Genomic DNA, 22,783 nt, shown 5'->3' with positions numbered 1-22,783 from the left:
CACAATTTGAGTTAGTCTGATGTTTCCTTATGAATAGATTTAGGTTATGCATTTTTGACAGGAATACCAAAGACACGATATTGTGTTCTTCTCACTTCATCATATCAGGAGGTTCATGTCAATTCGTCCAGTTACTGGTTATGCTTTATTTTACCACTTGGTTAAGATCTTGGCTGACAAGTTTTTGTAAAATTAGTTTAGAAGTATTTCATACTTACTGGTTAGTAAGTAATAATGCATTTTGTGGGGTGATACTTTGAGACTATATAAATAGCTTATTTTTCATCAAATTTTTACTTACTAGTTTTAGCATCCATTGGTGATTTGTGCCTGAATCAGTTATTATAGTGGCTGCTAGATGGTAAATTTTAAAAATTTCATTATTTCTTCTGAATTCATCACTTGGCTTTCTTTTTTTTTTTTTTTTTTTTTTTTTTTTTGAGACGAAGGCTTGCTTTGTCACCCAGGCTGGAGTACAATGGCACGATCTTGTCTCACTGCAGCCTCTTGCCTTCCAGGTTCAAGTGATTCTCCCACCTCACCCTCCCAAGCAGCTGGGATTATAGGCACTTGCCATCATGCCCTGCTAATTTTTGTATTTTTAGTTGAGTCGGGGTTTCACCATGTTGGCTAGGCTGATCTTGAACTCCTGACCTCAGCTGATCTGCCTCCCTCGGCTTCCCACTGGGATCACAGGCTTGAGTCACCGTGCCCAATCACTTGCCATTTCACTCTAAGGAAAAGCTTTCTCTGTGTTTTTTGTTTTTGTTTTTTAAAAATATTTTAAACATACGAGCACAGCCTCATTGATTCCTATTTTGTTCCTTTTATTTTTTGATGTTCAAATTGTCCCAAATTGGCCTGTGGGAACCCTTTCAAGCTAGCTCCTGTGTCCTTTTTCCATGTCCTCATCATTCTTTTTTTTCTTTTTCGAGATGGAGTTTTGCTCTTGTTGCCCAGGCTGGAGTTCAGTGGCATGGTCTTTGCTCGCTGCAACCTCCACCTCCCGGGTTGAAGCGATCCTCCTGCCTCAGCCTCCCAAGTAGCTGGGATTACAGGCACCTGCCACTACCCCTGGCTAATTTTTCTATTTTTAGTAGAGACAGGGTTTTACCATGTTGGTCAGGCTGGTCCTGAACTCCTGACCTCAGGAGTCCTCACCTTGGCCTCCCAAAGTGCTGAGGTTACAGGTATGAGCCACCTCGCCCAGCCCACAGAAAATCTTATTGTTCCAAAAAGTAAGAAAAAAAGTGATCAAAGAATGATGAGGACATGGCTAGGCGTGGTGGCTCATGCCTATAATCTCAGCACTTTGGGAGGCCAAGGCGGGTGGATCATCTGAGTCAGGAGTTCGAGACCAGCCTGACCAACATGGTGAAACCCTGTCTCTACTAAAAATAGAAAAATTAGCCAGGTGTGGTGGCAGGCACCTGTAATCCCAGCTACTTGGGAGGCTGAGGCAGGAGGATTGCTTGAACCCGGGAGGTGGAGGTTGCAGCAAGCAAAGACCACACCATTGCACTCTAGCCTGGGCAACAAGAGCAAAACTCCATCTCAAAAAATAAATAAATAAATAAATAAAAAAGATTTTCTGTGCTCATCTGTACTTCTGTTATCTCAGTCCTGGAATCAATAATTTTATTAGGGAACCCTGGTTCCTTTTATTAGTGAATGTACTTAGAAAATAAAATGTGTACACTACTAGATATGTTATTTCTACTGGGGTGTTCTTTCTTTTAGGCTCTATGTGAGGACAGAACTAAGATATTGTTTTAAAATGTAACGGGTAATCCCAGCACTTTGGTAGGCTGAGGCAGGTGAGGCTGGCAGATCACTTGGGATCAGGAGTTCGAGACCAGCCTGGCCAACATGGTGAAACCCCATCTCTACCAAAAAATACAAAAAGTAGCTGGGTGTGGTGGCACGTGCCTATAGTCCTAGCTAGAGTGAGATAGAGTGAGACCCTAACTAAAAAGATAAACAAATAAATAAAATATACTGGAATTTAATTTATAGGTATGAATGACACAGAGAGGCCAATATTATTGAAAATGTGTTACAGTTCTTCTGAAACAGCAGGCACACCGTACTATGCAAGACCACATGGGGAAGCATCGGGGTGGGTCAGGAGGCAGAAAGAACCAGAGGAAAAGAAGGGTGAGGTTTTTTTGTTGTTAAAGTGCTATGCTAGAAAGTTGTTAGGTGGGACATCCCCTATTGAGCAGAAAGAGAAACACAAATGTTGAGATTTGTGGTTGGAGGGTTTGTAATACGATTTCTGTGCAGCCTCAAAAACAGGGAAGATATGAATGTAAACAACTTTGGTCGTTAATTTGGCCCATCCTTTCAAGATGCCAAATCATCAATTACAGAATATCAAGAATGATTATATAGATATGTATGCATGTCTATACATACATATATACATCTGTATCTCCCTATAAATATTTAAAGACATGATTTCATTCCAGTGCTCTTAATTCTAATCCAAGACAATGGGGTTTCTTCTAGTGTTTCCCTTTTCTGACATTGAAAAATCTGAGGCCAGGCACAGTTTCTCTTGCCTGTAATCCCAGCACTTTGGGAGGCCAGGGCAGGTAGATCGCTTAAGGTCAGTTGCTCGAGACCAGCCTGGCCAACATGATGAAACCCCATCTCTACTAAAAGTATAAAAATTAGCCAGGTGTTGTAGTGGTGGGCGCCTGTAATCTCAGCTACTTGGGAGGCTGAGGCAGGAGAGTCCTTTGAACCCGGGAGGTGGGGGCTGCAGTGAGCTGAGATAGCACCACTGCACTCTAGCCTGGGTGACAGAGTGAGACTCTATCTCAAAAAAACCAAAACAAAACGAAAAATCTGCCTCTCCTTTTTTTTTTTTCATTCATTCATTCATTCATTCTTTAGATGGGGTCTTGCCCTGTCACCCAGGCAGTAGTAGCGCAGTGACACGATTATAGCTCACTGTTGCCTCAAACTCCTGGCCTCAAGCCATCCTATCGCCTTGGACTCCTGAGTATCTGGGACCACAGTCACATGCAGCTGTGCTCGGCTCTCTCATTGTCCTTTTTACTCATATTCCTGTTGGTGACAATCTCCTCTGTAGGCCATTTTCTTGTCCCCAGCCCCACTGAATGAGCTGGCTGATCACTCCTTCAAGTTCCATGAGCCATTGTTACATATAGGTAGTACTCAGTTTGCATGGTTTTGATACTCATAAATTTCCATTACTGTGATTCAGTTAAATAATACCAGTCCTCAAATAACAGTTAATGAAATACAAAATATAACTTGTGATCAAGAAAAGCTTCAGGCTGGGCGCGGTGGCTCAAGCCTGTAATCCCAGCACTTTGGGAGGCCGAGACGGGTGGATCACGAGGTCAGGAGATCGAGACCATCCTGGCTAACATGGTGAAACCCCGTCTCTACTAAAAAAATACAAAAAAACTAGCCGGGCGAAGTGGCGGGCGCCTGTAGTCCCAGCTACTCAGGAGGCTGAGGCAGGAGAATGGCGTAAACCCGGGAGGCGGAGCTTGCAGTGAGCTGAGATCCGGCCACTGCACTCCAGCCTGGGCGACAGAGCGAGACTCCGTCTCAAAAAAGAAAAGAAAAGAAAAGAAAAGAAAAGCTTCTTAGCTGGGCGCAGTGGCTCATGCCTGTAATCCCAGCACTTTGGGAGGCCAAGGCAGGTGGATCACCTGAGGTCAGGAGTTTGAGACCAGCCTGACCAACATGGTGAAACCCCATCTCTACTAAAAATACAAAAAATTAGCTGGGCGTGGTGGCAGGTACCTGTAATCCCAGCTATTTTGGAGGCTGAAGCAGGAGAATTGCTTGAACTCAGAAGGCGGAAGTTGCAGTGACCTGAGGTCGTGTCATTGCACTCCAGCCTGAGCAACAAGAGTGAAACTCCATCTCAAAAAAAAAAAAAAGCTCCTCCTATCTGGGAGACTGAGGCAGTAAGATCACTTGAGTCCAAGAGTCTGAAACCAGACTGAGTGGAAAAAAAAAAATTAATAACAGCTTCTCTAAAATTTAAAAAGTTTACCCTGACCCTGAAATAGTTGAGTGTTATCTCCCTTGACATCATTCAGTTGGAGCTAGCCTAATTTTGTTTTTTGGTTTTGTTTTGTTTTGAGATGGAGTCTTGCTCTGTCACCCAGGCTAGAGTGCAGGGGCACGATCTCGGCTCACTGCAACCTCTGCCTCCCGGTTCAAGTGATTCTCCTGCCTCAGCCTCCGGAGTAGCTGGGATTACAGGCGCGTGACACCGTGCCCGGCTAATTTTCCTATTTTTAGTAGAGACGGGGTTTCACCATCTTGGCCAGGCTGGCCTCGAACTCCTGACCTTGTGATCCACCTGCTTCGGCCTCCCAAATTGCTGGGATTACAGGTATGAGCCAACGCTCCCGGCCTTTTTTTTTTTTTTTCTTGAGGAAAATTACAGTCTACACTGCTCTCAGCTGAACTTTACACAGCTTTTACATTTCCGTCAGTTCCTCTTGTAATGGTGGGTGGGTAGCTGAAGGGAGGATATGTACAATAATGTATTTTTAGTTCCTTTGAACAGAGAGGTTGCTTCAGCCATTGCTATTGATGGCAGGAAGTATATTTATAGCTCCAGGGAAGGAGGGGTAGTATGACTCCTGTTCTAAGAAAACCTGGGAGATTGTATTTAATATATGTTGTTAAAACTCATTTGCTCTTACTGTAAGTTCTTGCCTTAGAAATGTAGTTGAGATGAATGAACCTGTTACTTATGTTATAAAGTATATGTATTATTGTAACTATATTGACTCTGCTCCCTAATTTGGAAAAATCTTCTGTTTTGAAATTTTACAATATACGATACCTAAAACAAAGAGTACTTCTAGAGCGTACAGGATGTATGTGGAGAATTCAGGTGTTAGCATGCAATTGAACAGTAAAGATATTGAGTAGCAGTAAATATTGTTCCCATTTAGGTATTTTATTCATAAAGTTCTTGTTGGTACAGCTTTTATTGTGATTTTTTTTTTTTTTTTTTTTTTTTTTGATCCAGAGTCTCGCTCTGTCACCCAGGCTAGGGTGCAGTGGCGCAATCTCAGCTCACTGCAACCTCTGCCTCCCAGGTTCAAGTGATTCTCTTGCCTCAGCCTCCTGAGAACCTGGGACTACAGGTGGGCACTACCACACTGGCTAATTTTTATATTTTTAGTAGAGATGGGGTTTCACCATGTTAGTCAAGCTGGTCTCGAACTCCTGACCTCAGGTGATCCACCTTCCTCGGCCTTCCAAAGTGGAGGGATTACAGGTGTGAGCCACCTTGCCTGGCCAATTATGATTTTTTTTAAAGATTGAAACCAAAATGTTTTATACAGATCATAAGATATTCTCGGTAAACACTAAGCACCTCATAACTTTACCACAATTTTGATTGCACAACTTTCACCCATGGTTATCATGTGCAACGGGCACATTCAACACAAATCAAATTATTCAGAAGCTTGCTTGCTTTCTTTTTTTCCTACTCTCTTTCTTAATTGAGGGGAGCAAAGAGTTGGTTTCCAAGGATATGTCTTCTCACTTATGCTGGTCCCAGATTGATGCAGTCATGGAAACCCAGCAGTAAACTCATTCTTGGCAGCTGCCAGCACTGGTCTGATTCTTTCTTTTAAAAGCATGAGATTCTTTAATAATAGATATTGGAAAGATTGATGCCAAATGATTCCAGGTCATCCTAGAGGAGGCTTGGGAACATTGTTGAATAGATTTAAATGATTCAGTTAAGTATTAACAGGTTACTAAACAAAACTGCAGTGATTTAGCCCAAGGTTTGTGTCTAAACAGAAGGACCTATAAAATATAGAACAATTGGTTTCTTTTTCAGAATACTGAAGTTTAGATTTTAATTTTAGAATTTTACTAATTCTAATTTGAGGGTTTTATTTTTTGTTTTTAAGGGTTCAAAATGTTGAATTGTAGATGTGCTGAGCTTTATAATGAACACAATGAAGGTTTTCAACTGGCCCATTAAAGCCAACCCACTAATGAAATGAAAATATGACTTCATAATATTTTGTGGATTTTGAAGCTGGGCTGCCTAGGTTCAAATCCCATCTCTGCTACTTTTTGGGTATGTCACCTTGTGCCAGTTACTTAACCTCTCTGTGCCTCAGTTTCTTCATCTGCAAAATGGGAGATAGTGCAGTTTGAGTGTTCCTAATCTGAAATTTGAAATGCTCCAAAATCTAAAACTTTTTGAATGCCTACATGACTGGTCAAAGGAAATGCTTATTCCATGGAGCATTTGGATTTTGGATTTTTGGGTTAAGGATGCTCAATTGGTAAGTAAGTGTAGTGCAGATATTCCAAAATCTTAAAAAACCTGAAATCCAAACCACTTCTGGTTCCAAGCATTTTGGATAAGGGATACTCAACCTGTAAAATAATGTCCACTTCATGGGGTTGTGATGTGGAGTAAATGAGCAAAGTTGTGTAATGTGCCTAGCTTATAGGGAACACTTAGCAAATGTTGGCTATTCCATTTGTATGTAAGAAATAGAATTATTGGCTGGGCGTAGTGGCTGATGCCTGTAATCCTAGTGCTTTGGGAGGCTAAGGCAGGGGATTGCTTAAGGCTTGGAGTTCAAGACCAGCCTAGGCAACATAGCAAGACTCTGACTCCGCAAAAAAAATACACGAATTAGTTGGGCATGGTGGTTACATGTCTGTAGCCATCACTACTCAGGAGGGTGAAGCAGGAGGATCGCTTGAGCCCAGGAATTTGAGGCTGCAGTGAGCCATGATAATGCCACTACACTCCAGCTTGGGCAATAGAGTGAGACCCCAACTTAAAAAAAAAAAAAGAATTATTAATGGGATTGTAAAGGCCGAAAAATAAATTCAGAGGTTTGTACAGAACTTATTTGTGAAACACTTTTAAAGGAAGGCAGGCATGTTTGTTTTAGGTTTATAAGAAATGGCAGATTTAGGAAGCTCCTCCCTACTCCAGATGAATAAGCCATCTGTTTTTCTATCCCTTTTAAGGATTTGCTTGGTGGGTTTCCATAACTTTTTTTTTTTTTTTTTTTTTTTTGAGACTGAATCTTTACCCACCCAGGCTGGTGGGCAGTGATGCAATCATGCCTCACTGCAACTTCAACCTCCTGGACTCCAGCAGTCCTCCTGCCTCAGCGTCTCTTGAGTAGCTAGGACCACAGACCACCATGCCCAGCTAATTTTTAAATTTTTTTTTTTTTTTGGAGATAGGGTCTTGCTATGATACCCCGGCTGGTCTTGAACTCCTGGGCTCAAGTGATCTTCCTGCTTTGGCCTTATAAAGTGCTGGGATTGGCCGGGCGCGGTGGCTCACGCCTGTAATCCCAGCACTTTGGGAGGCCGAGGCGGGCGGATCACAAAGTCAGGAGATCGAGACCACGGTGAAACCCCGTCTCTACTAAAAATACAAAAAATTAGCCGGGCGCGGTGGCGGGCGCCTGTAGTCCCAGCTACTCAGGAGGCTGAGGCAGGAGAATGGCGTAAACCCAGGAGGCGGAGCTTGCAGTGAGCTGAGATCGCGCCACTGCACTCCAGCCTGGGCGACAGAGCGAGACTCCGTCTCAAAAAAAATAAATAAATAAAATAAAATAAAATAAAGTGCTGGGATTACAGATGTGAGCCATGGTGCCCAGTCTATGTATTCTTATAAAATTAAATTCATGTTAAGTGCTACACTAGCAGAATTTAAAAATTTTTTAAATGATACAGAAATAGAGTGCAAATTAATGAGAAATAGGCAAGACTAATTTGAAGAAAACTATGAAGCTTTACTGAAGGATTTTTTTAAAGATATAAAATATTGGCTAGGCGCGGTGCCTCATCCTGTAATCCCAGCACTTTGGGAGGCCAAGGTGGGTGGTTAGGAGATCGAAACCAGCCTAGCTAACACAGTGAAACCCCATCTCTACTAAAAATACAAAAAATTAGCTGGGCGTGGTGGCAGGCGCCTGTAGTCCCTGCTACTCGGAAGCCTGAGGCAGGAGAATGGCGTGAACCTGGGAGGTGAGCTGATATCGCGCCACTGCATTCCAGCCTGGGCGACAGAGCAAGACTCTGTCTCAAAAAAAAAAAAAAAAAAAAAGATATAAAATATTACCAAGATATTGCACAGATATCATTGCTTCCGAAATTATTTTACAGATTTAATACAAACTGATTTGTAAGCCCAGTGGGGTGAACCTTTTTGAGAACTTGACAAATTGCATGTAGAGCTCATTTAGAAGAGTACATTGAGGCCGGGGCGGTGGCTCAAGCCTGTAATCCCAGCACTTTGGGAGGCCGAGACGGGCGGATCACGAGGTCAGGAGATCGAGACCATCCTGGCTAATATGGTGAAACCCCGTCTCTACTAAAAATACAAAAAAAAAACTAGCTGGGCGAGGTGGTGGGCGCCTGTAGTCCCAGCTACTCGGGAGGCTGAGGCAGGAGAATGGCGTAAACCCGGGAGGCGGAGCTTGCAGTGAGCTGAGATCCGGCCACTGCACTCCAGCCTGGGCGACAAAGCGAGACTCCGTCTCAAAAAAAAAAAAAAAAAAAGAAGAGTACATTGAATTGCTTAGAAAATTTTGAAAAAATTTTAAATATAATAATTGGTGGGTAGTAGAAGGGGGAAGGGTATGTGACACTTGACCCTCCAGATAGTAAGTTATATCAGAAAGTTATTTAAGGCAGTTTGGCATCTGTGTTAGAATAGAAAAGCAATGCCAGGCACGGTGGCTCACGCCTGTAATCACAGCACTTTGGGAGGCTGAGGTGAGTGGATCACGAGGTCAGGAGATCGAGACCATCCTAGCCAACATGGTGAAACCCGGTCTCTACTAAAATACAAAAAATGAGCTGGGTGTGGTGGCGTGTGCCTGTGGTCCCAGCTACTCAGGAAGCTGAGGTGGGAGAATCACTTGAACCCAGGAGGCAGAGTTGCAGTGAGCCGAGATCACACTACCACATTCTAGCCTGGCTAGAGAGCCAGACTCTGTCTCCAAAAAAAAAAAAAGAAAGAAAAAGAAAAGTAATTAGAGAAAAATAGAAAGTCCAGAAACAGACCTGAATATGTATAGGAATTTAGAATGTGAAAGTGTCAGTGTGTAGGAAGGAGTGAAATGAAAAAAAGAAAGAAAAAAGGAATATGTTGAAAGTGGCATTTAAAAATCAGGGAGAAAATGATCAATTACTAAGAATGATCCTGAAACAGTGGGCTGTTTGGGGAAAAATATATACAGATTTCTAATTTAGACTATATTCAAATAATCACGAAATTATAAAGAGCAGAGATCCCCAACCTCCAGGCCACAGACCATCCTGTTAGGAACTGGGCCACACAGCAGGATGTGAACATTAGGCCAGAGAATATTACACCTGAGCTCTGCCTCCTGTCAGATCAGTGGCAGCATTCGATTTTCATAGGAGCACAAACCCTATTGCCAACTGTGCACTCCAGGGATGTAGGTTGTACGCTCCTTGTGAGAATCTAGTGCCTGATGATCTGAGGTGTTGCAGCTTCATCCCAAAATCTGAAACCATATCCTCCACCCCTCCATTTCATGGAAAAATTGTCTTTCACAAAACTGGTCCCTGGGTGCCAAAAAGGTTGGGGACTGCTGATATAGAGTATATATAATCAAAGTACAGAAATTACCACACTCTTTTCTTCCTCTAGAATATGCTGAATGTTTCCTAAGAAAAGTTGAACACTCATGGTTGGTTGGCTGCTCTCTAGCACATCTTGCTTTCAGCTCTCACTAGTTGAATTTTACACTCCAGGGGTCAGTATGTTTATTCCAAATCTGCTTATGCCAGTTACATTTATTACTGTAATTTCATAATTTAATTAAACATTATATAAACTAATGAAATATGACTGCAAAAAGTAGTTGTTTTTAGGAAAATTTAGTTGAAGATCTTAAACAAATTAGATAAATATAAATCCCCTTTTCCACCAAATTACTGTCTTATTAATTGTGGGCATGAGTATTTTGAAAGATTGGGGGTGGAACTCATAAAATTCTTTTTTTTTTTCTCTTGTTGCCCAGGTTAGAGTGCAATGGCACGGGCTCACCACAACCTCCACCTCCTGGGTTCAAGTGATTCTCCTGCCTCACCCTGCCGAATAGCTGGGATTACAGGCATGCGCCACCTTGCCTGGCTAATTTTTTGTATTTTTAGTAGAGACAGAGTGTTTCCATGTTGGTCAGGCTGGTCTCAAACTCCCGACCTCAGGTGATCCACCCACCTTGGCCTCCCGAAGTGCTGTAATTACAGGTGTGAGCTATGGCACCTGGCCTCATAAAATTCTTAAATGTTCTATACTAAGTTGTCTTACAGTTGCCTAGATTCTTGTTCTATTTAAAGAAACTGAAATTTGAAATCACAAGTGTGGATTATGGATATGATGGGTTATGGATATGATATATCAGTAATGAATATGCAAGAGAGAACATTTGAAACAGTAGAAATGTACTTAAAGAAGAGACCTTGGTTTTTTACCATAATATTGGCAGGTGACATGTATTTGTTTTAAGTAAAAATCAAATATTTCAGTTACATTTTTAAAATTACCTGATATACTGTACTTCTTCATGTAACCAGTCAGTCCTGAGTCCTATTTGTGTTAGGTAAGTTTTTACCAATCCCAGAAGGAGATAGAGGACAAGCTTTTATATGCTTAGGCTGAAGAAAACCTTTCTGCAAAGAAGTAATTATCTGATCCTTCTATAAAGGGCCAGATAGTAAATATTTTAGATTTTGCAGGCTGAAGTAGAATCAAGGGATTTGTAGGTTCTGATATAACAAGAGAAAAACAAATTTTGAGAAATTTCTTATTGATTAAATTCAAAATAATAAAAACAATTTTTTGAAATACAGGTATACTAATGAGAAGAATGGAATTCTTTTTGGAGTGATAACATTTTGCTTAATTGGGGTTCAGAGTTAGTGCTTCCTATTCAATAATCATCAAAATTGATTGCAAGTATTCATCTATTAATGCAGATCTGTAATGAGATTTTGTATATTTCATCTTTGACACGTCTTCACACATACATGTCAAATTAATTGATACCAGCCCATAAGCGTATGATTTTAATTAATAACTCAGGAAGCATTTACAGAATTCGATTTTTCTTATAACATTTACCTTTTAGTATATTATTCGTTGCTGCTTAATTACTTCCAATCGAAGGTTAGACAGAAGCTCCACAATTGCGGTTAAATAGATTTTGAAATATAGAAATTTCCTTGTACATTAGGGTCCTAAAAATTATTCTGGAAATGTAGTTTGAGCTAAGAAACTGTATCCACTGCAAATTTGTTTGGGAATGGAGATCTCACTCCTTGTTTTAACTTTTGATAGCATGTAAAGTGTATAAAGCAGCTCAATGTTGCTTATGATTCAAAAGTTAGTTGTCTAAATAACAGCAGTTTAAGTTTCATATATAAGTGCTGTTCTGTCCTGTAATTTTAAGTTGAATTTACTATTATAAAATCTGCAGCAGAAGCTAATTCTCAAAGCCATTTATTGTTTGATCATAGTATCTGAAAGCAGTCTTATTGTTGTGAAAAATTTCAATCTCAGCTCCAAGCTGAAAAGAGAAAAAAAAAAAAAAAAGCATGATAAAACTTCAGTACAGCTCAGCCATCAAACTGCTGTGTGCCTGGGCAAGTCAGGTTATTCAGCTTCTGTTTCTGACAATGGTTAAGCCCATGACAGTGAATGAAATTTACCATTAACATGGTTGGTTTAATAATTCATGATAAATTCAGATATTTTTCATAGAATACCTGTTGATAAAAAACATGAATAACCAACTTACATCTTCACAAGTTTTGTAAATTACCCAACTAAACCTTTTTCTGCTTCACACATATTTTTACCATTATCAATGATAACATATCTGAGATTCCACTTTAGGAATGGAAGTATGGAATTAATACTTTTTCAACTTCTTGTTTGTAGTTGTTCAACACAGACTATTAATAGAAGCTCATTCTTCAGTTGTTTTAAACTTGGCACTGACTCCTTGAATAAACATCTGAACAGTATTGTAACATCTATCAAACTCATCAAAAGAGATGGAAATCTGCTTAACCTCAATTGCCTTGTTTTTTTTTTTAAAAAAAAAAAAAACAGGTTATTGATCTTGCTCCTAATATTTTCAACTTTTGTTTTGTCAAAAGGCTAATACTCTTTTTTTTTTTTTTAAATTATCTTATATTAAATTAAAAAAAAATTTTTTTGGTTAGCTGTCTGGAGAAAGCCTAGAGAAAGGCTAATTAATACTCTTAAACAAGTTTATTTTCTCTGGATACTTTTCTTTAGCTTCTTCATGATTTAATTAACTTATCACTAGAATATTACTTTTCTTGCTTTGCTAACAAATGAGCTACTTAGAAACTTCCCCCTTTAGAAACTTACTTTCTATTCCTTACCTTCCCTCCTTGCTGTGATGAAACATTCTACTTTAAATTTTCAAATTTTTCTGACCATTGCTTTCCTGTGAATCGGAAATACTGTGATCAGTCCTTAGTTTGGTAACATTGATGTATTTTGAATTCTTTTAGCACAGATAGACAGTTGACTCCTTGAACAACACGGTTTCAAACTGCACAGGTCCAATTATATGAGGATTTTTTTTCAATAAATACAATCAGCAGTATATACCTCTACAACCAAACATGGATCAAAAATATATTATTTGAGGAAACCCCCAGATACAGAACAGTGAAATTTTTGTGTCCTCTGGGCCACTGTGGGACTTGAGTATGCATAGATTTTGGTATCCACATTTGGTCCACAGATACCAAGGGATGACTAGAATCGTTGCATAATAAAACGTTTTCCTATCTTGTCTTAATAAAACAATGCATACCCTCCACTGTGCCTTAAAAGCATGACATTCAGGCTGGGTGTGGTGGCTCAGACTTGTAATCCCAGCACTTTTGGAGGCCAGGGTGGGAGGATTGCTTAAACCCAGGAGTTCAAGACCAGCCTTGGCCACATAGTGAAAGTCCATCTCTAGTTTTTAAAAAATATAAAATTAAATAAAAAACATGACATTCAAAGTGCATTTGTTTTTGACATGCTAGTTATGCACTAATAACTAATGATAGTTATGTACTAATAACATGTCAAAATAATAACTACTTTTAGTTACTGATAACTAACAGTTATGCATTAATAAAAAAATAAAATGTCACAGTATGACAGTATGCATGTGTGGCACCAAACATGCTGTTGAGTTATAACTTCGTCACTGTGATTTGTGCTATACTGAGCAGCAGTGGAAAGCTATGTAAGCCACTCCACTCTGCCAGCCAGTACAGTGGCTGATTACCAATTATGGATAACCAGAACACATCAAAAAGCAGTTCAACAAGGATCAGAATAATAATATATGAGTACCATTTATTAAGTAGTTATGTGTCAGGCACTGTGTCAGACTGTATAATGTACATTATTTAATGTAACCTTCAAAAGATAGAGAGGGAAGATCCCTTGAGTCTAGGAGGTCGAAGTTGCAGTTAGCTGTGATTGCACCACTGTACTCTAGCCTGAGTGATGGAGTGAAATCCTGTCTCAGAAAACGAAACAGGCCTAGTGCGGTGGCTCATGCCTGTAAATCCCAGCACTTTGGGAGGCTGAGGCTGAGATCAGGAGTTTGAGACCAGCCTGGCCAACATGGTGAAACCGCATCTCTACTAAAAATACAAAAATTAGCTGTCGTGGTGGCACACACTTATAATCCCAGCTACCCGGGAGACTGAGGGAGGAGAATTGCTTGAACCCGGGAGGCAGAGGTTACAGTGAGCCGAGATCATGCCACTCTACTCCAGCCTGGATGAGAGTGAGACTCCATCTCAAAAAAAACAAAAGAAAACAAACGAAAACCACAGAAGGTTGTCTGAAGCCAGCCACAGACAATAGTAAATGAATGAGTGCAGCTACATTCTTTATGGATGCAGAAGTTCGAATTTCATATAATTTTTATATTTCACTAAATATATATAATATATAACATGTATTACATATATGTAAATATAGGTATACATATATATTTGTGTGGGAGGTGTCTTTTTTGTTATTGAATTGTAAGAGTTCCTTATCTGTTCTGATAACTAGACCCTTATCAGATATGTGATATCTGATTAACACATAGTTTCTTGCATCCCATAGGTTGTCTTTCAAAATTTTGATGAATTCCAATTTGTCAGTTTTGTTGTTGCTTATGATTTTTAGTGCAATATCTAAGAATCCGTTTTCAAATGCAGTGTCCTGAAGATTTACCTATGTTTTCTTCTAATAATTTTATAGTTTTAGAACAAGCACGTTGGCTCATGCCGGTAATCCTAGCACTTTGAGAGACTGAGACAGGCAGATTGCCTGAGCCCAGGATTTCAAGATCAGTCTGGGCAAGATGATGCCCATCTCTACTCAAATACAAAAAATTAGCCTATGGTGTGTGCCTGTTCAGCTACTCAGGAAGTTGAGGTAGGAAGATTACTTGAACCATGGAGGCAGAGATTGCAGTGAGCCGAGATTGCATCACTGCACTCCAGCCTAGGCCACAGAGTGAAACTCTTGTTTCCAAAAAAAAAAGAATAATAATAATTTTATAGTTGTAGCTTTTTAAGTTTTTAATCCACTTTGATTTTTTTGTTTTGTTTTGTTTTTTGAGACAGGGTCTTGCTCTGTGGTGCAGGCTGGAGTGTAGTGGCACAGTCTTGGCTCACTGCAGCCTTGACCTCCTGGGCTCAAGCTGTCCTCCCACCTCAGCCTCCCAAGTAGCTGGGATCACAGGCTTGTGCCACCACATCTGGCTAATTTTTGTATTTTTTTCTAGAGATGGGGTTTCACTGTTACTGCTTAGGCTTGTCTTGAACTCCGGGACTCAAGTAATCCATGCCCACCTTGGCCTCCCAAAGTGCTGGGATTACAGGCATGAGCCATCACTTTCAGTCCCAAGTTAATTTTTATATATTGTATGAGGTAAGGATTCATTCTTTTGCATGTGGATATCCAGTTGTCCCAGTGCCATTTGTTGAAGAGCCCGTTCTTTCCTCATTGAATGTTGTCTTAGAACTCTTCCCAAAAAGTAGTTGACAATAGGGCATGGTGGCTCATGCTTATAATCCAAGAGTTTTGGAAGGCCCAGATGGCAAGATTGCTTGAGGCCAGTATTTCATCACCAGCTGGCCATGGTGGTGTATGCCTCTGGGGAGAGTGAGGCAGGAGAATTGCTTGAGCTCAGGAGGTGAAGGCTGCAGTGAGCTCTCATTGTGCCACTGCACTCCAGCCTGGGTGACAGAATGAGACACTGTCTCTAAAAAATAAAATAATAAAAATCAGTTGACTATAGATGTGTGGATTTATTTCTCGACTCATTTAAAACTATTCCATTGATCTATATGTCACTCATTATACCATTACCACACAGCTTTGGTTACCAGTGCTTTGCAGTAAGTTTTGAAATCAGGAAATTTGAGTTCTCCAACTTTGTTTTTCCTTTTCAGGATTGTTTTGGCCATTTGGAGTCCCTTGCCATTCCATATAAATTTTAGGGTCAGCTTTTTAATTTCTTCCTTTTTTCTTTCTTTTTTTCTTTTTTTTTGAGACGGAGTCTTGCTCTGTTTCCCAGGCTGGAGTACAGTGGCATGATCTTGGCTCACTGCCACCTGTATCTCCCAGGTTCAAGCAGTTCTCCTGCTTCAGCCTCCCGAGTAGCTGGGATTACAGGCACACACCATCACGCCCAACTACATTTTGTATTTTTAGTAGAGATGGGGTTTCACCATGTTGGCCAGGCTGGTCTCGAACCCCTGACCCCCAAGTGATCCGCCAGCCTCGGCCTCCCAAAGTGCTGGGATTACAGACATGAAAGCTTTTTTATTTCTGGGGGAAAAAAAAGACATAGGATGTCTTTCCATTTATTTGGGGTCTCTCCTTGTTCTTGAAGGTAGATTTTCTCTGATCTATTCTCATTGAGACCTTGGGCCTTAGAGAGCCACAATTTCATGAGAGACTTTTTCTCCAGAGCCCTTCCTACCCTTCTCCTGTTTCCTGTCTTCTTTCCTCCCTTGTTATTCAAAAGTCTTAACAAATGCTCCTGGGCCCAATACAGAGGTCAGCCTTAGCTTTGGTTTACTTTTTGCTTTCTTGCCACTGGTAGTTTTCCCTGCTCCCTTGAGAATTTAGCTAAGCTTTTCAAAGGATGTTTACATTTATCCAACATTTCTAGATTTTGGTAGCTGGAGAGTTTTAATAATTTTCTAGATTGCTGTATTACTAGATTAGAAAAAGATAGAGCTGGGTGTAGTGGCACATGCTTGTAATCCCAACTACTCGGTAGGCTGAAGTGGGAGAATTGCTTGAGCCTGGGAGTTACAGACCAACCTGGGCAACATAGTGAGACCTATCTCAAAAAAAAAAAAGTAAGACCTCAGGGCTCAGTGGCTCTGTAATCCCAGCACTTTGGGAGGCTGAGGCAGGTGGATCTTGAGGTCAGGAGTTCAGGACAAGCCTGGCCAAGATTATGAAACCCCATCTCTACTAAAAATACAAAAATTAGCTGGGCAGAGTAGCAGGCGCCTGTAATCCCAGCTACTCTGGAGGCTGAAGAAGGAGAATCACTTGAACCTGGGCAGCAGAGGTTGCAATGAGCCGAGATCATACCACTGCACTCCAGCCTGGGCGATAGAGTGAGACTCCGTCTCAAAAAATAATAAAAAAAAAAAAGACAGTGTTTTTTAAAGATGGAGTTTAGTATAGAGAAATATTGAGTGTCAGGCAAAGTATTAATTACTATGTACGGATTCTCTTTTTCTTCTTTTTTTTTAAAACGAGACAGGGTGCCCAGGCTAAACCCTGACTCTTGGGCTCAAGTGATCCTGCCTTAGCCTCTGGAGTAGCTGGGGACTATAGGCACATGCCACTGTGCCTGGCTACATATTCACTTATAAAACTCTATTTTTAAATGATAGCTTCTCTTTACAAAATAGATCAGGAGAGCGATTTTCCTGTCTGCTTCCTGAGGAAGCAAAAAAGTAGAAACGTGGTGAGTAGCAAGACCAGTAGTTGCCGTAGTAAGCATGGGACTTCCTATGAATGGCTCTGTTAACAGTTGGGGATGGTACTATTGTTTGATTTGTGGACTCTGTTTGATTTGTGAAAAAGATTTTATTTCCCGTCTTTGGGGTAGGAGGGTCTGCCATATCCACAAATTGGCTCTTCCCGTTTGTTTTATTCATTTAGTTAGACCATGATTGGAACGCCTCACTGGCTGTGTACATTGCACCATTCTTAGGAGTGTATGACAGCTATGGTACATTTCCAACAGGGCTTTAAAACTTTTCATCCAGTTCCTTTTGGATAAAGCTCTTTTCCTCTTGTGGTTGTTGACATATGTGAATTATAGGCTTTGTTTAGCTAGTGGGTAAGAGCAGATTTTGAAGTCATATACACCTGGGTTTGAGTCTCAGTCTTGCCATGTACCAGTTGTTTGTAGACAAGTTATTTATTAATAACTACTCTGTGCCATAGTTTCTTCATTGGTAGTATCTTCAAAATGAAGTGTCTATTTCGTGTGCTGTTTTGAAGGTAACCTTGAATAATATACATTGTACAGTTCGATACGGTGTCTGACACATAGTAAGTACTTTAATATATAATACCTATTTTTATTCTGATCCTTGTTGAGCTGCTGCTTTTTGATGTGTTGATTATCTATCATTGGTAATCAGCCATTGTACTGATATCTTCCAAGATTTGACCAAGTTGATTGTCTCAAATTTCCAAGCAGAAAAAGTACCCAGAAAACAGAAATTAAGCAGTTATTAAGTAATTGAATAGCAATGATCTTTATTACTTGTGCTTATTAAGAAATATGGGTCATGTCTGCCTGAGCCTTTATTTAATGCATTTTAAAATTTGCTGGGTTTTTTCCTCCCTTTAAACCTTATTATCAAGTTCAGAAATAAGTTAAACTAAAAAGAAACTGATGTCTTAGAATAAAGAAAGATTCAAATTAATAGGATATATAATGGCCTTTCATGGTGGTAGAATTTCTGTGTGTTTTGAACTAGGGGAAAGACTTAAAGGAAGATTGCCTACAGTGTTCTAGACACTCTGCTAGGCTCTGTGGATATTATTAAGACACAGTCCTTACCCTCAAGGATCTTTTTATTTTTATCTTTTAGAGACAGGATCTCGCCCTGCCACCTAGGCTGGAGTGCAGTAGCAAAATCATAGTTCACTGCAACCTCCACTCACCCTCAAGGATCTTACTGTTAGTTGCGGGAGGCCATAAACAGTTAAAGTAGTTTGCAACAGAGTTAATGATTGACTCTAGGGCTAAGGGAAAGAAAGTAATTGGGACAACTAGGATTTCTAGCTTGGCAAGGGGGTAGATCTGGGTTGGCAAACTACAACCCAATGCCAGTTTTTGCATAGCCCACCAACTACAAATGTTTCTTACATCTTTGAGTGGTTGGAAAAAAAATTTAAAAAGCTGGGCACGGTGACTCACACCTGTAATCCCAGCACTTTGGGAGGCCAAGGCAGGTGGATCACGAGGTCAGGAGATCGAGACCATCCTGGCTAACACGGTGAAACCCCCTCTCTACTAAAAAATACAAAAAATTAGCCGGGCATGGTGGTGGGCGCCTGTAGTCCCAGTTCCTCGGGAGGCTGAGGCAGGAGAATGGCGTGAACCTGGGAGGCGGAGCTTGCAGTGAGCCGAGATTGTGCCACTGCACTCCAGCCTGGGCTACAGAGTGAGACTCTGTCTCAAAAAAAAAAAAAAAAAAAACCCCAAAAGAAGAGAATACTATTTTGTAACATGTAAATTATATAAAATTAACATTTAAATGTTCATAAATAAAGTTTTATTAGAATATAGCTATGCTGAAACTACGTATCTATGACTGCTTTTTTGCCACAACAGCAGAGATGAGTAATTGTGACAAAGGCTGTTTGGCCTGCAGAGCCAAACATTTACTGTGTGGCTTTTTACAGAAAAAGTTTGCTAGCTCAATGAGTAGGTGGTAATTTTTATCCATTGAAATAAGCAATTAAGGAAGAAGAGATATGGAATAAGATAACATTTCTGTGAGTGTTGATTATTTGAATCAGAGGTGCTTGTGAATATGCAAGTCTAGAAGGCAAGGGAATTTATAGGTTTGGAGTTTGGAAAGAGCCTGAGGCGGGAAATGGATGTGGGAAGAAAGGAGTTCAAGAAGACTGGATGGAGGAGTGCTTTTTAGCACTGCCTGCACATTGGAATCACCTGGAGTGCTTAAAACCAAACATCCAGACAGACATTTCCAGGAACTCAGCCCCAACCCCCTCTTTCCCAAGATTATGATGCACCTGAGCTGGACTTGGGCACCAGGATTTTTTGAAAGCTCCCCCAGCAATTCTGATGTGCAGCCACTGGTACAGAGTGAGAAGATTGGAAGATGGAACACCGGGAACACCAACATTTAAGGGATAGTTCTAGGTACTTCTGCTGAGGAAAAGAAATTCTGAGGGAGTGATGATGGGAATTTTAGGGTGGTCAGATCCTGTAATTTGAGATCATCGTTGACTGATGAATCAAGAGCAGTTTCTATAGAGGCCAGGTGAGGGTGTTATGTCAAAGGCCCCTGGTTTGAGGTGGGAGAGTATGAACTATTGAGAATATTGACAAGGAGGAAAGGGGAGAAAATGATGGCTGGGATGGGGGAGGCATTGGGAATGTAGTTTATTCTAGAGAGGTTTTTTAAAGATGGTAAAGCCTTGAGCCTATTTATGTGCTGAGGGAGTTGAGTACTCAGAAAGAAAACCTGGAATGGCAGTATCAGATACCACCATCCAGTTTTCATGATGGAGTGAAGGGCTAGATTTTGAATAGTTCTTGGAATAATCTTAATATTGTAACCTTTTTGGAACTGTTTGCTTAATGTGCTTTCTTCATTTAGATGCATTACATTGTACCTGGAAAGAGAAATGGACCCAGACATTGAGAACCAAAGCCAACAACTGTGCTTTGCTTGCCCAGTTATTGTTATTCTGTCTGGAACATTGGTCTCATCTCTGAAAGCAGGAGGGCAAACTGAATGGGCTCTGTAGTCTCCTCTAAAAGTTTTTAGTTTAAACTATTAATAGTACAACTTTGATTTAACAAATGAGGAAGCTGAGCTTATGAAATGTCTGTGAAGCCCATTGTCTGATCTTTTATTTCCTTAGTACCTGGGAATATGCTTTTTTTTTTTTTTTGGAAGAACAACAGTTGTTCGCCCTTCCTTGAATTTGGGTACACTGTATATACAAAGTATAGCAATTTAGCCTGCCATTAGAACATGTCTTCAGGAGCAAAATCTAGTATAAAGTTTTACTTTAATATTTTCTTTATTATGTATAAATAATAGATGGCTGTTATGGAATACTTGGATAGTACAGAAGTCTAGAATTTTTAACATTTTGGCTTATTTATTGGGACTTCCCCCCTCCCCCCCAGTGGTTCTTGTTTCTCCATCAGTGTGAATGTACACTCCATTCAGTGTGAATGTGAATGTTAGTTTATGTGCCAGCTGGATTCTACAGGAAGCAGACACAGATGGGGTTGGAGGGCAAAGGGCTTAGTAGAGGTGTAATGCCTGTGAAGAAAAGGGGAAGGGAACATGTTTGGGTATGGGGAGCCATCAGACTGCAGTGCACACCTGATAAAGTCTCTGCCTACCCAGATTGTCTGATAGAGGAATACCACAAGGGGTAGAAATGACTAGGCTCTTGTACTACCACTTCGCACAGTCATTGACTAAAGATAGGTCTTTGATCAATGTAGAGGTTTTCAGCCTTGGCACGGTTGACATACAGGACCAGATACGTTGTTGTAGGGGGCTGTCCTGTGATTTGTAAGATGCTTAGCAGCATCCTAGGCCTCTATCCCCTAAATGCCAGTAGCACAGCCTCCCTGCTATTAATTGTGATGGTCAAAACTATCTTTAGACACTGCCATATGTTCCCTAGGGAAGGGCCTAATGGTGTATAAACAACCCTGTGGTGGCATAGTCCAAGTTGTGGGACAGGGAGGAGTGTTCCATACTACCCTTACTTGAAAGACCTATGAGCTATTCAGAAATCTGAACTATTTAAGATGGAGCTTTGTTCTGTGGCTCCTGGAATTTTAAGCATCTCTTTGAAACATCTTGTTAGAATATACTCCACTCTCCAAAACAATCCATAGTGTTTAAATAGGACTGTTTTATTGATTGATTGATTGATTGAGATGGAGTCTCACTCTGTTGCCCAGGCTGGAGTACACTGGCATGATCTCGGCTCACTGCAACCTCCCCCTCCTGGGTTCAAGCGATTCTCCTGCCTCAGCCTCCCAAGTAACTGGGATTACAGGCACCCACCACTGTGCCTGGCTAATTTTTGTATTTTTAGTAGAGACGGGGTTTCACCATGGTGGCCAGGTTGGTCTCGAACTCCTGACTTCTCAGGTGATCCGCCTGCCTCTGCCTCCCAAAGTGCTGGGATTGCAGGCGTGAGTCACTGCACCTAGCCTTATTTTTCTTTTTCAGATGGGGTCTCACTTTGTCGCCTGAACTGGAGTGCAGTGGCGCGATCTGGGCTCACTGCAGCCACCACCTCCCGGGTTCAAGCGATTCTCCTGCCGCAGCCTCCCGAACAGCTGAGATTACAGATGCGTGCCACCATGCCCGGCTAATTTTTGTATTTTTAGTAGATGCAGGGTTTTAGCATGTTGGCCAGGCTGGTCTCAAACTCCTGACTTCAAGTGATTCACCCACCTTGGCTTCCCAAAGTGCTGGGATTACAGGCATGAGCCACCGTGCCTGGCTATTTTCTTTTGAGACTGGGTCTCACTCTGTTTCCAGGCTGGAGTGCAGTGGCACAATCTCAGCTCACTGCAAGCTCCACCTCCTGGGCTCAAGCAGTCCTCCCACCTCAGCCTCCCAAGTAGCTGGGATTATAGGCATGTGCCACCCTGCCTGTCTGCTTTTTGTGGAGATGGGATTTTGCATGTTGCCTAGGTTGGTCTTGCATTCCTAAGCTAAAACAATCTGCTCAGGGATGTTCTATATTTCTAAAGGTATTTTTCCTTTGGTTGCAGGTGACACAACCAAAAAAAAAGATATTTCTGGAATTCCAGTGAGTGGTAATGGATGATGCAGTTCAAATAACTAAGGTAAGAGAAAACCAGAACTGTGAGGAGGTTTTTGCCAGTCAAGTAGTATCCTTAAATAAAGCTAACATCATATTCTTTCCTGCTTCATTTTGTTTCTAAGCTGTAAGAGTAGCTTATTTTATTATGATTGCAAACATTGTAATTTAAGATACTTCTTAACCTGATTGTGAATCAGAATCACTTAAAGAGCTTTTTTTAAAAAAAGGCTGGGCAATGTGGCTCACGCCTGTAATCTCAGCACTTTGGGAGGCCGAGGTGGGCAGATCACTTAAGGTCAGGAGTTCAAGACCAGCCTGGCCAACATGGTGAAACCCCATCTCTACCAAAAATACAAAAATAGCCAGGTGTGGTGTCATGTGCCTGTAATCCCATCTACTCGGGAGGCTGAGGCAGGAGGATTCCTTGAACCCAGGAGACAAAGGTTGCAGTGAGCTGAGATCGCACACTGCATTCCATTCTGGGCACCAAAGAATGAAACTCCATCTCAAAAAAAAAAAAAAAACCCAAAGTCAATGCCCTGCCAGCCTGCCTTTGTTGAATTAAAGCTTCTTGAGTAGAGCGCAGAT

At 41.0% G+C, this 22,783-nt stretch overlaps 1 protein-coding gene across 46 annotated transcripts in view; it reads left to right on the top strand.

The window, feature by feature from the left end:
* PTPRA (protein tyrosine phosphatase receptor type A) overlaps positions 1-22,783 on the top strand; it is a 170,813-nt gene that overhangs the window by 31,781 nt on the left and 116,249 nt on the right. For 43 of the 46 annotated variants that reach the window (XM_077951338.1, XM_077951340.1, XM_028828272.2 and 40 more), the window contains exon 2: positions 22,143-22,217. The exons of 2 other annotated variants lie outside the window; for them this stretch is intronic. In XM_077951338.1, coding sequence (XP_077807464.1) covers positions 22,191-22,217 — 27 coding nt within the window. In that variant the 5' untranslated portion in view covers positions 22,143-22,190. Of the gene's footprint in view, positions 1-22,142; positions 22,218-22,783 lie in introns of those variants that run through there. One more of the 46 variants, XM_077951375.1, reaches the window with a different exon arrangement.

Source organism: Macaca mulatta, chromosome 10 (genome assembly GCF_049350105.2).
Source record: "Macaca mulatta isolate MMU2019108-1 chromosome 10, T2T-MMU8v2.0, whole genome shotgun sequence".
In the NCBI taxonomy this organism is placed as follows: domain Eukaryota; kingdom Metazoa; phylum Chordata; class Mammalia; order Primates; family Cercopithecidae; genus Macaca; species Macaca mulatta.
The sequence above is the reverse complement of the archived record's forward strand: the minus strand, read 5'-3'. Positions and strand labels throughout refer to the sequence as shown.